Genomic DNA, 14,307 nt, shown 5'->3' on the forward strand with positions numbered 1-14,307 from the left:
ACACACGCACGCACGCACACACTCACATACATGTAGCATCCACACTACAAAAGCTGAAGACCTCACCACATATCAGAACATCTGTTTAGAGTTTTGTTTTGTTTTGTTTTTAACTTGATTTACTTTTATTTTATGTGCATTGCATGTATGTCTGTGTGAGGGTGTTGGGTCCCATGCAATTGGAATTATAGACAGTTGTGAGCTACCATGTAGGTACTGGGAGTTGAACCTGGGTCCCCTGGAAGGCAAGGCAGTGCTCTTAACTGCAGAGCCATCTCAGGGCATCTGAACTGCCATTACTACTGCAAGCAGAGAAAGGCTCGTGGTAGAGGAACACTTGGGCAACAGTAAATGGATGTAGGGCTGAATGACAGAATGCATGTGAGGGTACAAAAGCCGACAGTGGCCTTGGATGATCTGTACCAGTGACACCCCTCTACTGGGGAGAGACAGGAACCCAGACTGAGGCTGTTCAAGTATTAGATACAGCATCCTCAAGTCAGCATCCTTAAATGTCCCCACGAACAGCACAGCCAAAGCCCACCACTAACCACCGTCAGCACAGATGTTGAGACACAAGCGAACCTATGCTGCGATATCTAGGCAGAAAGCAAAAAAGGTGGCTGTGGCAGCCTCCACCCCCAGAGCATGTTAACTCCCCCCCCCCCGCCTCTTGCAAAGAATCATCGCTCACCGTGCCCACCCCTTTAATCACACATTCGCTGCAACCTTGCCTTTGATGGATTCTTCATAGCATTTATGAGGAGTGATACTGCACAAAAAGGCCTTTCAAGAAGAGATGAAAAGATGGGAATTCAATACCGAGTTCCAAAGACACAATGAAGGCTCGTGTAGAAAGTTTGGCTTCAATTATGTGATAAATATATGTATGGGCTTGGAAGGCAGGAAGCTAACGCAGCAGCAGCAGTTCTCCCTGACGGTGGGACAGCTGCCATTGACGAGCTTTTCTGTGAGGAGGAGGCTGGGTGCAGAGGGGATCTCAGGAAGCCCAGTAGCCACACAGTAATCCTCCCCCCCCCCCCCGCCCCCACAAACTCAGGAAAAGGGGAATACACAGGATGACTTTCCATGTCTCCCCCATACAAGGTTTCAACAAGTTTTGCTGAAATCTTTCGCTTGGCACTCCATATCCAAGGAGCAGGCAGGATGGTGGCTTGCTGCCCCGTGTCCCGATGACCTGGGGAAGTGGTGTGACAGGAAAGAGACTCTTGGCCTCCAGCTGATGCGTGGGTGTTCAGATCCACGGCAGGCAGTATCAATCACACTTCACATGTCCTAATGAAGCCTCGAGGTGATGGCTCGTCTTAGTCGCGTCAACTTGACTAGATCAGGAATCAACTAGGAGATAGGCGCTGGGCACAGCCATGAGGGATTTTCTTGATCAGGGCTAAGTGTGGTTGGTAACTTCCAGTGGCAGCTCACATAAAAGGAGATTCAAAGGCCTCTTCTAGGCAAAGTCTCATGTCAACAATCATGTCAGGGGCCAGTCAGAGGAGTAAGCCTGACGCTGCGATGCCATGGCAGTCCAGCAGGGGGCAAACAACCTGCCCGGGGAGTAGGGGGTGACCAGAGTCAGAGATGCTGGTCTGAGAGATGTCTGAGAGAAAGGCCTGGGGGACCATATGGAAAACAGAGGGTCCCAGTAGCCCCTGGAGGAGACAAGGGGCTTAACTTTTCTGAAGAAATGTCAGTAAGAAGCCCCTAAGGAAAGAGCACGGGAAGGTCTGGGTTCTTAGGAAGACAACTAAAGCCCTGTGTTGAGCTGCTGAGGAGCACTGGAGGCAGCTAGGACACTCAGGAGCTGAGGTCAGGACAACGGCCAGCGGGCTGGAAAGCGATGTGGCAGAAAAAGCAATAGTGACGACATGATTACCTGCACGCCGCCATCTGAACTCAAAGCCTTGTGGTTTTGCTAATAATGTGACAACTAGAAGGCTTCAAGGACTCTCTGTAAAACCATGTGTTCAAAAATTCTCATTTCAGGCTGGAGAGATGGCTCAGCCGTTAAGAGCACTGGCTGCTCTTCCAGAGATCCTGAGTTCAATTCCCAGCAACCCTATGGCGGCTCACAACCATCTGTAATGAGATCCGGTGCCCTCTTGTGGCCTGCAAGCATACATACAGGCAGAACACTGTATACATAAGAAATAAATCTTTTTTTTTTAAATCTCATTTCATAGCTAGCCATCTGTTATGACTTCCTACTCTTGTAAGTTAACATATGCTTTCTACATACTAGGCCACTTGTCTTTTATGTACACTATAAATATCTCTCCATGTTTCTTGCTTATCTTTCCTGCCATTGTTTTTAAAAGTAAAATTGCAAACCGCTTATATTCAAATTCCCCAGATTAACTTTCTATACATTACTTTATCTATTCAGATTTGCTCTGACTAGAACATCCACCTCTGTCGTTCTTTCAAGAGATCCACTCATTTGGCCCTAAATCCACCCAGGACATCATCTTCTCCCCATTAAATAAAACACCACTTCACTGCATGGACACACACATGTAAGCTCTCTCTCTCCCTGGGTGGACCGCTGGCAGTGGACCCTGAATGACTCTGGCCACTGTGACCATGGGTAGAACTCTCTCTGTGTATCTTCACAGGCTTCTGGGCTCCTTCCCAGAGAGCACAGCCACCTGCCATCCTGGTGCCTGCCAGCCAGCAGTGCCCAATCCACAAGCAGTAGGAGGGTCTGGAGGAATCTGAGACCTGCAGTCCAGGTCTGGCACTATGGGACACTCTGAAACTCTCCTCCCCAAGGAGGCAGACAATGACAGGGATATGGGCAGTAGACTAAGAAGAAATTTCCTAAGGCCTTCTTTTCCTTAACTGGCTTGCTAGCTTGAGGCAGTAGGGTAGTTTGCGCATGCTCCAGCATGCCAGCCACACAGCAAGCCGATGCATGCCATTGTTCGGTCTGACAGTTCTTCCAGCCACCACTCGCCCACCAATATAACCCTGTTACCTCTTCAAGAGCCCAGGTTAGACCTGCTAAACACACCCACCGTCAAGGGTCCAGCCTCACTGGCATGGATCTCCCCTCAGGATACCTGGGATTATGTCCATCCTGTAGTCAGCATCAGCTTACGGAAGCTATGCACAGTGGACTCCAGTCCCCAAGAATACCGCGCTGGGCCACACATCATGCTTCCAGTACCACAGCGGCTCCTCTCGACACCTGAACCTGATACTGTAATGACGGTCATTCTCACTGATCACAGAACACTGGCGGTTGGTGTTGCTCTCTTACTACATAAAAATGACACCAGCAGTAGGTGCTGGTGTCCACAGAGACTTAAAGAAACACGGTGCTCCACGCAGACTCACCCGTTTGCCTGGATAGATGCCATGACATGGCTCTCATTTTACATCCCAGGCCCAGATAGGCTAGAAAATGCTGAAGGTCACACACGGTTGAGATTCAAATCGGGTCATGTGGTCTTAGAGCCTGCTACACTCACAACACTATGGAACCTCACGCTCACACGCCTCTTGTCGCCACTGCACAGAGATCCTAGCCCCGGTCCCGCAGGGTACCTGGTGGGGACAGCCTGCATCCTACACAGGCACGTCTTCCTTCTTCCCCAAAGGCAGTGTGCAGGTGAGGAGTAGCCTGAGCTCTGGAGAAAGGCCCTCTCCATCCTTGTGGGAGGGCTGGGCCTTGGAAGCGGGGCACATCCATTAAGAGAACGTTCCCCATCACAATCATGAGGCCACCAGCCACTTCCTCAGCTGCCTGGCAATTATCATTGGTGGCAATCAGCTCAATCAAGGGATATTTGCTGAATGATTGTCACCTACCAGGTGAGGGAGGAAGAGGAACACAGAATGAACCAGATGGGGTTACTTCCTTTGGGAGCTCTCAGAACAACAAAGAAAACGGTTATCTACATTTTTGACTGTCTCACTGGGCTTCAGTCTTGCTAAAAGCCAGACCCACTCTCTTTCCATCTCTCTGTGCGGTGCCATGGCCCCTAAGATGTACTGAGTCTCACCATATAGCTGTGGGACTTGCCACCTGGGATCAAAGGCCATACTACCATCGGCTAGACCCGCAAGCAGGAGTGAACAAGCCTGGCTTCGTTTCCTGCTGTTCTCTAGAGGCCAGCCTGTGAGCTTGGTCCTTGGCCAGCATCTGGGAGGGAGCCCACCACTCACTTAGCATGTGGTGCAAACAGTGTGGTCTCTCGGCTGAACATCTGCCTCCTCTTGGAGTCAGAAATTGGTGTGAGCCAGGCAGAAGGTAGCTGTGTGACGTTCAGCCCCTAAAAAAACGTTCACAGATGCTCCTAGGGCTCATTGCTGGGGAGAGGACCTGAAGGTCACTGGGGACTTTCTCCAGACCTCCCGTCTTTCATCCTTCTCCTTTGCTAACTTGGCTGCGTGGCTGTGTAAGTCACTCTTCTTGCGACAACAAAACCCCTGAAAGCAACAACGCAAGGGAGGAAGGGTATCCTCCAGGCTCCGGTCGGCCGGTCGGTCAAGGCAGGGAAGACGCAGCAGGCGCTCGAGGCAGCTGGTCACATCACATCCAGTCGGAAGCAGAGAGGGATGAACTCTGCTGTGCAGCTTGCTTTCTCCAGCTGTGTTCAGGGTGGGTCTTTCCTCCTCAGTCACACCTCTCTGGGGATGACCTCACAGACATGCCCACTAGTGTGTCTTTTAAGTGATCCTGGATCCTGACAAGTTGACAACCAAGTGGCCTTTCACTAGTTCAGTCAGCCATGAGAACAACCGTTAGCCTCTGGGGTCACCAAGCCTAGGGGTGTCCTCAGAGACCACGCCATTCTAGCCATAGGATCTTGGGCAAACTACTAGAACTTGGTTTGCCCACCTGTGAAATGAAAGTGATTTAATAATGGAATCTCTCTCCTACACCTGTGTCAAAGATGGCAGGATTGAGGAATTGTGAGCTGCTCAGATCTGGCCCCTGAGATGCAGAGGGAGTATGGAGTGTCGCTGTATGGTTTGGTCACATTCAAGAGTCAGCTTTGATGGGGTTAAGGAACAGCAGGAGAAATCCTGGCTTTGGGTGCATTTGTGAAGATCAGCAGATGAGCCCAAACAGACCAAGAAAAAAAATATATACCCAGAACGTGAACGCAGACAGGTATCCCAGACCAACCCTACCTACGGGTGCACTTGGACAACATCCAGATTCACCCCATGTGAGTATGCACAGGTGCTACCCAGTCGGCTGGACCAGAATAGAACCAATCTAGGAGCAAGATGAATGTGTTTGTCTGTCTCCTAGTGCAGGGACACATTCCTCTTGCCTGGTGCATGGACCACAGAATGCAAGACTCCTCTGCCTAAGACTGTAGGCCACATGCCAATGGGCACTAGGTCCTCAGACTTCCATGTCCAGATGAATCACATCATCCGTACCTCAGGCCCAAGGACTTCCAACTTGGACTACGCCACATGGCTGGTATGCAGGGACTTCTCAACTTCCACTGTCATGTGAGCCAGTACATATGGTGGACTCACTCCTCCTTCCCCTCCCCCTCTCCTGGAGAAGGCTGACTAACCCACAGAGTGAGTCACGCTTATTAGATGTAGGAGAATGTATGTGTGCTAGGAAGAACCTAACTGCCAAACAAAAAGGGAAACAGACTCCTGGTGAATAGCAGAAGCAGAAAGACAGTGTTCAAGTACAATCTGGGAAGACAAACTGTCCCCAGCATCTGGGCCGGGTGGGCAACCTTGAGGAAAGAATGTGATGACTGTTGCGGGACATTTGATCACACCGTATGAAGATATCTCTGCTTACCTCACCTGCCTAAGGCACCTTCTGATTGGCTTAATAAAGAGCTGAGTGGCCCATAGCTAGGCAGGAGAGGATGGGCAGAACTTCCAGGGAGAGAGAGGAACTCAGGGAAAGAATCAGAGAAGCAGGGATTCACCGGCCAGACACGGAGGAAGTGGGACAAGTGGTACTGAGCAGAGGTAACAAGCCACGTGGCAAAACGTAGATTAATATAAATGGGTTAATTTAAGTTTTAAGAGCGAGTCAGGAACAAGCCTAAGCTAAGGCCAAGCTTTCATTATTAATAAAAAGACTCTGTGTCATTATTCAGGAGCTGGCAGTCCAAAGACAGACCTGCTCCACGTGACCAGCAGCACGGGTGGACAGTGGTGTTTCAGCCTGCCAGGCAGTGGCTGGCACATCCTGCTCGGGTGGAGAGGGTAATTGCTTACGTTTCTTGTTTCTGTGACCAAACACCTGATGAGAAACTTAAGGAACAGTTTATTTTGACTCACAGTTCAGGATACAGTCCATCATGGTGGGGAAGGTATGGCCTCAGGAGCATGAGATGGACGGTCACATTCCATCCACAGTCAGGAAGCAGAGAGGGGTGAATACTGGTGTTCAGTAACTTCCTCCTTTGTATTCTGTTCTGTATCCCAGCCCATGGGATGGTGCCCACATTTAAAATGGATTTTTTTTCACCTCAGTTAACCTAATCTAGAAACTTCCTCACAGACATGCGCAGAGATTTGTTTCCATGGTATCGTGAATGAGAAATTTCCTCACAGGTTCATGTTTTTCAGATTTGGTCCCCAGTCTATGGCGCTGTTTGGGGGATGTTATGGAACCTGTAGGAGGTATGGCCTTCTTGGAGGAAGCACACAGTGGGGGTGAGCTTTGAGAGTTCATAGCCTGTCTCTCTTTGCTTTGTGTCTGTGGTTGAAGACATCATCTTTCAGCTTCCTGGCTCTGCAGCCATGCCTTCCTGCCGTGATGGGCTCTCATCCCTCTCGAACAGTAAACCCAAATGAAGTCTTCCTTCCATATGCTACCTTGGCCACACTGTTTTACTGCAGCAACAGAAACCGACTGCGTTTCCATGGCGACTCTAAGTCCCATCAGGTTGGCACTCAGGATCAACCATCACAGAAGGTCACCAAGAGAACCAGTCTCGGGACCCACAGGCCCTAAGACCATGCATATCAGGGTTGCCAAGGCCCATGGCCAGCACCTCCCCCTGGCTCCGAGGTCAGGCCACACAGTGGCGACACAGCAGCATGGACCTAGGTGGGCATGAGGACAGGATGGATCTGAACACCATCTTACCGTTATCTTTTCTTCCACCGTGATGGTAAAGCGGGCTTTTACCTGGGTTCTGTTCTGGGAAAGAGAGAAAAGAAGTGTTTCAGCCACATGGGGTCTGACCCACGGGGAACATCTGGCACTATGTCCAACCCACACACCTGAATTCAGTGGGAACTGGCCCCTGGCTGCTGGGTAAGGCAGGGTTTGTCCAACTCCTAAAAACTCTTCAGGAAACAGTGAGACTGCGCCTCCAGCTCCTACTGGAGACTGTGGGAACCTGAACCCCATGTCCCGAGGGCTAAGAAGGGACACAGCTCTCTGTGGTGAACTGCATGGGGCAGGGTTGCCTGTCTAAACTTAGGCAAGGTTTTCATTTCCATATGCCTCAGCTGTCTCATCTGTGAAATGGGAGCCATGTTGAACTCAAAGGCTGCTGGAGAAGAGACTAATTAATGTGGAACATGGACGAGAAGGGAGGGGGAGGAGGCTTTTAACAAGGATGCTGCCTTTGTCGGCAGATGACATCACCTAGAGAAGGGAAGCCCGCAAAGGAGACATAAGAAAGGAAGGGACGGAGGGAGGGAGGGAGGGAAGGGAGGGAGGGAGGATAGAAAGAAAGAAAGGAAAGAAGGAAGGGGAGAGAGGAAGAAAGGATTGCTCCTCTGCCCTTAGGGTCAGTATTCCCAAGCACCCATGCAGGGCAGTGGCAGATCCTAAGTGAGGGTGACAGGGTTACCTTCGAGGAGCTCTGAAAGATGAGCAGGGCTGGAAGGTCCAGGCTCTCTCCAGTCCCAAGAGCTGCGGGGTCCAGCGAGGCCATGTAGCTGACAGAGTAGCACTCTCCCACTGCTCAGAGAGAACGAGTATAGATCAAGAAGGGGACTTGCCTCCTCACACCAGGCCACACCCCTAAATAGCCCCCACACCTGGCCTAGCCACACCCCTGACCCCTGCAACCCTGTACCTGCCACAGGGGTTCACCCATCCAGGCCCTCTGCAAGAAGCATCTGATTTCATTCACTCCAGGGGATTCTGGGAGTGTTGCATTCACCCCAGGGGATTCTGGGAGTGTTGCATTCACCCCAGGGGATTCTGGGAGTAGTCCAGGGGGGAGAGTAAGTTAGAATTTGCTCCAAGTCCCCAGCCACATGCAGACACACCCTGCTGCAGACAGGGCTGGTCTCTCTGACCCCTTTATCCCTCTGCAGCAAACTCATCTGAGTTCTCACAGGAGCTCTGCACACAGAAAGCAGGACCCTCAGCTCCTGCAGGGGTCCAGTCCAGCAGGTGGGTGAGACAGAGCTGATAGGCTAGGCTAACTTAAGAGACAGCAAGACCACTGTGTAGAAAGCAGAGGAGATGAGCGTGGAGCCTGGGAATCAGGTTGCCTAGAAACATCACCGCGTCCACTTTGCTTTCTTACGAGGACAAAAGTTAAGGTGGTGGGGAGGGGAAGGCATCCACAGCCACCTCCCCAGACCATAGTTCTCACACCCAGAGCATCCCTGCACGGACCCCCAAGAGGGAGCTGAGGTTTAACTTGTTAAATCTGTTCTCGTCTGCAGCATGCACGAGACACAGTGATTGTGGGGATTGGATCAGCCAGGCGGTAAATAAAAACCACTCAGCTCTCAGCCCTCCATCTTACATCTATTTTTTTTAATAAAGAGGGGGCAAATGATGATGATGTTGATGATGATGATGATGATGATGATGATGATGATGATGATAATGAGGTCTGGGGACAGAGAGGCAGGAAACTAGAGTCTGATTGGCCATTTGAACTTCAGAATCATTCATTGGGTGTGGGGTTGCCTGTCTCCTGACTTGAGAGCCAGTGTTGTGTGCCAGTGTGGTAGGCTCAGGAACAGGTGACTTGAACTGTGTCCTCAGGAAAGTCAGCTTCCTGGACAGAGCGAACACCTGTGTATGTCAGGACCAAGAATCAAAAGATGACATGGTGTCCACCTAACCAGGCAACTTCCCACAGGCCCGGCTGGGATGTGTTCATGCCTCCCAACCTCACTACGACCTTGACCTCACCCAGTGGGTGGCACCGTGCTTGGTGCAGGCAAGGAGAAGTGTGCCCTGTGTGGTGGAGCAGAATTTAGTGAGTAGTTAGGGTGAAGCATCACTTGGGCGGGCCTATTCAAGAGCTGGGTCCCTGTGGGCACTTGGAGGGGGATAGAGGACTTGGAGCTGGGAACCAGGTAGGGCTTCCTGGGAAAAACAACACTAAGGCCACTCCTCAGGGAAGAGAGATGTGTGTGTACTGAGCAGAACAAAGGGACCTCTCGGGATTGTCTGAGGAACAGGGATGGAACGGACATGATCCAAGAGGAGTGAGAGCCATAGAAGGAACTAGAAACAGAGGGGTAGGCAGTGAGACCCACAGCTGGGAAGGACTTGAAAGGGAACGGAAGGGTGACACCAGGCCCTGACTAGGCCAAGGACTGTGTCACATGACCTCACTCATCCCACTATAGCATGCTCTGAGGCACCAAGATGCGAGGGATCTCTAAAGCCCAGGTTGCTTCAGGGACTTTCTAGAAGCCATTCAGTCAAGCGGCCAGGCCGGACTGAATCTTAGTCTGTCTGCTCTGTCACAGCCCGTGTGCCATTCTCTGAACACCACCCTAAGAATCAATCAAGAGATTTGTTTCTGTATCATTGCAGGAAGAGCCGTGGGGGTGGCTTCGCTCAGATATAAAAAAAAATGTAGAACCTCATTTAAACCAGGGCCACCAAACAAGTCACCAGTTGTGGGCTGCTCCACCAGTTCCTGTCAACAGCACTACGTGAAGATTCTGAGGGCTCATCCAGGCCCAAGGGTAAGGAGAGCCATGCTGAGCAGTGCGCACCCCACCACAGAAGTGGCTGCGGGCGGATGAAGGGCTGCAGGGGAGAGCAGGTCCCTCACCCCCACCCCCAGGCTGATGTGACTCAGGCTGCCTGCTTCCATTTCAGTATGGCTGCTGCCCATGGCCTTAAACAAGCTCCCACCCACTCCAGCTTTAGTCTCTTCATTGGACCGTGAGCTGTTTACCAACAAGAAAGGTGTCTCCAACCTCCTGGGAGAAAGGATGGCTCTGAAGTTATCGTCACAACAGAACTCAGGAATGGGCTCAGTTGAACGGGGACAGCTCACTTGAGGAGGGGCTTGTGGAAGCCAGCAGTCCACAGTATCAGCTGCACGTTGGCTCTGGATTGTCCCCAAAGGCCCATGTGTTGAAGGTCTGTTCCCAGGTCTGTGGCACCATTGGCGGGGGTGAGGGTGGTGGAGGGTGTGGAGGTGTGAACTGTTCAAATCTTCCAGGCATCAGGGTAGACATAGCCTCAGAAGGGATCACGGGACTCCATTGGCTGCCTTCTTTCTGTCAGTCCCACACCACAGTAAGGTAAACTGTTCTATGTCATCACACATGGCTGTCATGTTAAGTCACCCAAATCAACGGGGCCTGAACCTTCTAGAACTATGAGCCAAAATGAACCTTTCTCCTTTATAAGGTACTGAGCTCAGGTTCAGTTGGAAATAGAGTACCACATCAATGAGCAACATGCTTACACATGAGGGCCGTGTCTACATATTTCACGATCACGCCTCTGAGACTGACAACAACCCACCTTTATCTTTGTCTAGAACAACTCAAAAATATCTGTCCATCTTCCTGACCAGCAATAATTCTGGTCAACAGGGTGAGGGGTCACTATAAACTACATGTGCAGCATTGGTTCACTATAGTTCACACCTCTACCACTATATCCAGCTGAAGCGGATTAAAATAAAACTAAGACTATCATTTAAAAACAACCCCTGGCACTTCTTCCCCAACCCCACCTCGGTCTAAAGCAAGCAGGAAACCCACGGTTTTAGTGGCAGACTCTGGGAGTTTCGGGGGCTCCCAGCTTGCCACGGTAAGCCAGCTCCGCTGTGGCCCTTCCTCAGAAAACACAGGAAGGCATTCTGACACATCTCCCACAGTGGCCTGGAGGGTCTGTGGTTACCTTGCAGAAACCTCTTTCTGAAAGTCTGGAGTCCGTCCTGAGTCTTATTGCCCGGCGACTCCTTTAACGTGAGGCTAGTGATCTCATCCAGCACAAGCAGGTCCGAAAGGTTGGCTGACGTGGGTGTCTTGGTGTTGTTCACTGACAACTGCACATGCATGGTCTGTGGTTCGCTCTGCCCAGACACCTAGGGCAGGAGGAGAGTGAGTGAGGACAGAGCCCTGTCTGCCTGGCTTCCCGTGATGACCCACAAGCCTGAGCTTCTGAGGCTCCCCGACTCTCCCAGGCTCCACCTGATGTGAGGGTTAGGGGGAGGGGTGGTCAAGCTGTGGCTTAGGGGCAGATTCAGAGAAACCAGGGCCCTGAGACGCAGTCAACTGATTCCCACAGAGAAATCTCAGGATGGGGTCACTGTGACGTCCACTGTTCCAAAAAAGAGGGAATAACAGCTCTGCCGGAGTCACCGGAGATGCAGCCCTGACCTCACAGTCAGATCTCGGAGGGCCATTTGCCTTCCAGCTGGTCCCCTCTTCCTGGCTGGTCTTCTCCACCCAGGCTCTGCCTCACCATAAGTGTGCCATGCTGTGTTTGAATCTGGAGCCTTCCCCCAAAGGCCTGCGCATTAAAGGCCTGGCCCCCAGGTCACAGCACTGTGAGACAGTTGCATCACCTGGGCCGGGGAGATGGCTCAGTGAGTCACACGCTAGATGTACAAGTGTGAGGACCAGGGTCCGAATCCTCAGAACCCATGTAAGATGCCGAGAAAAAAACAGATCCCTGGAGCAAGCTGGTTAGCTAGACCAGCTGCCCTGGTGAGCTCCGGTTCAAGTGAGAGGGGTTCCCTCAACAGAGAAGGTGGAGGGTGATTAACAATGGCCCCTAACATCCGCCCCTGGCCTACATGCATGTGCAAACACCTACACCTACACACACACACACACCACAAAGGCACACAAACACTCAAAGAAGGAGGAGGGGTGGGGAGCACTAACAACTTTAGCTGCACAGCCTGATGGGAGGTTGTAGATCACTAGCAGACAAGGCCTGTAAGGGGGGATTTCAGGACCAGAGTGTCTCTCTCTTCTTCCTTTGTTCACTTTCTGGCCACCATGAGGTGACCGGGCCTCTCCTGACATGTGACACACTAACAGGCCAGAGCAAGGGAACTAACCAGTCACAGACTGGAATAGTCAGAGTTGTGGGGAGGAAAAAAATCTTCTCTCTTTATAGTTGACAGTCTCAAGTATTCTGTTACAGAAGCTCCATGCCTACAGGAGAGACCTGAGGATAATCCTGATGCCACAGCTGGGCCAGGATGTCCCTGCCCAGGTGCTGGAGAACGGGATCTCTCTGCAAACTCTGCTGGGTGAGACCCCTACACACCGGAGAGCTCACTCCTGCTCCTCTGGGGCTTGCTCCCTCCCTGCCTCTGCCACATTCACCTCATTTTTCTCTCTCTGCTCTCCACCTTCCACAGTAATGAACTGTAAATGTGAGCGCTGTCCTTCTGGGTCCTGTGAGGCCTTCCAGCAATCACTGAAGCGAAGGGATTGATGCCGGGAGCCCAACACAAGGATGGTAATGGCCACCACCCCATGCTGCTGAGAAGGTCAAACAGCTACAGAGCATTAGACAAATTAAGACCTTTTTTTTTTTTTTTTTTTTTTTTTTTTTTACTTTTTTCTTTAATTAAGGGGAATACACACTTTTCTCAGTGCACATGTGCACACCAGAGGACAACTTGCAGGAGTCGGTTCTCTCCTTTCACCTTGGGGGTTCCAGATGTCAAACTTAGGTTGTCAGGCTGGACATCAAGTACCCTTACCTGCTGAGCCAGCCATCTTGCTGGCCCATACTCAAATGTTTAAAACCATCAAGTTCACGTGGGATAAACACAAGACACTTTCACCCTTTCTCTAAGTGACCACTAGGTTTTTACTAACAATGACTTATAACGAAATAGCCCCAGCAAACCTAGGGAGGCCACATGAGCTCAGATCTCTTGTTTTCTCCATTGCCGGGGTCTCAGAGTGAACACACAGACCCACTCTTTGCTAGTTCCTAAATGCATGATGACTTCATGAGATTTGGGGAAAATATTATTATCTCCCCTGGAAACTTACCAGTGAGCATTTCTGAAATATCACTCCATTCTCAGAGGGACTTTGGGCTTCTCTCGAAATATCTCTGTGCTACAATAAAACACAAAACTCATTAGAAAGTGAGAAAATTTTTATATTCCAAGTGTCTGATGTAAATGTAAGATGAAAACTCTCTAAAGGACGCTATGGGGATTATTTCTGCTGATCCTAGTTTTCAGGAACTTGAATACTCCATTGAGAGAGTATTAAAGGATCACGAATCCAAGCCTCCAAGGAAGGAGGAGTCACAATGTGAATCACAGCTCATTCCTGGTCTGGGCTAGACCCAGCTGGTTATCAGACTGGAAGATAAAACCCAGGATATGGAGTCCATAGAGCTGTGTTCTAAGTATAACCATTCATTCTCTGTGTATCCTTGGACAGGTCACTCAACCTCTCCGAGCCTCAAATCCCTCTCTAAAAACTGACCATTTCAAAACTTCCTGGAAGCTTGCTCAGGAGAAATGAGGGGAGAAATCTGGTCCCAGCTGAGTCCAGTTGAACCCACGTACTCCACTGGGCCCTAGAAGGTTCCAGTTCTTCCCACCATGTGGTGGTGGTGGTGGTGGTGGTGGTGGTGGTGGTGGTGGTGGTGGTGGTGGTGGTGGTGGTGGTGGTGGTGGTGGTGGTGGTGATGTCATATAGCAATACTGGATGGATCCCTTCAGTGTGCCAGGTCCCTGTGCCACACACACCAGTGATGATCTGAGCAGACCTAACACTGAACTTCTCTTCCATCCACTTTGGGATCCTAGACCAGGGTAACCAGGAACTCACCTCAGACCTTATAAGTCCTCTGTGCCTGGTAGTGATCCTGACACATGCCACACTCATATCCTCTGCTCATTGGTTGCTATGTACTGGAGCAGGCCGGCATGTACCAGAGCTGGGTGCCTCCAAGGCAGGGTCTAGTTCTGGTAGCTGCCAGGAGGTGGGTGTCTGAGTCCTTTTGTGCTTACTGTAACAAAAGGCCTGGGTCTAGGTGACTTATCAAGAGGAGCCAGTGTAAGATGCTACAATGAGTCTCTGAAAGCTTCAATGTGGTTTTGGACTGGGGCCCAGGTATAGACTGGG

General features: G+C 50.9%; 1 protein-coding gene across 3 annotated transcripts in view; it reads right to left on the reverse strand.

Annotated features, from left to right (window-relative positions):
- The window catches only part of Evc2 (EvC ciliary complex subunit 2), a 94,937-nt gene that overhangs the window by 73,957 nt on the left and 6,673 nt on the right, over positions 1 to 14,307 (reverse strand). For 2 of the 3 annotated variants that reach the window (XM_006985610.4, XM_076545685.1), the window contains exons 2-5: positions 13,216 to 13,284; positions 11,093 to 11,279; positions 7,824 to 7,933; positions 7,109 to 7,162 (exon numbers count right to left, since the gene is read on the reverse strand). In XM_006985610.4, the coding sequence (XP_006985672.2) occupies positions 7,109 to 7,162; positions 7,824 to 7,933; positions 11,093 to 11,279; positions 13,216 to 13,284 (420 nt within the window). Of the gene's footprint in view, positions 1 to 7,108; positions 7,163 to 7,823; positions 7,934 to 8,051; positions 8,135 to 11,092; positions 11,280 to 13,215; positions 13,285 to 14,307 lie in introns of those variants that run through there. The other variant, XM_042285909.2, reaches the window with a different exon arrangement.

This window comes from Peromyscus maniculatus, chromosome 10 (assembly GCF_049852395.1).
Source record: "Peromyscus maniculatus bairdii isolate BWxNUB_F1_BW_parent chromosome 10, HU_Pman_BW_mat_3.1, whole genome shotgun sequence".
NCBI classification, from domain to species: Eukaryota; Metazoa; Chordata; class Mammalia; order Rodentia; family Cricetidae; genus Peromyscus; species Peromyscus maniculatus.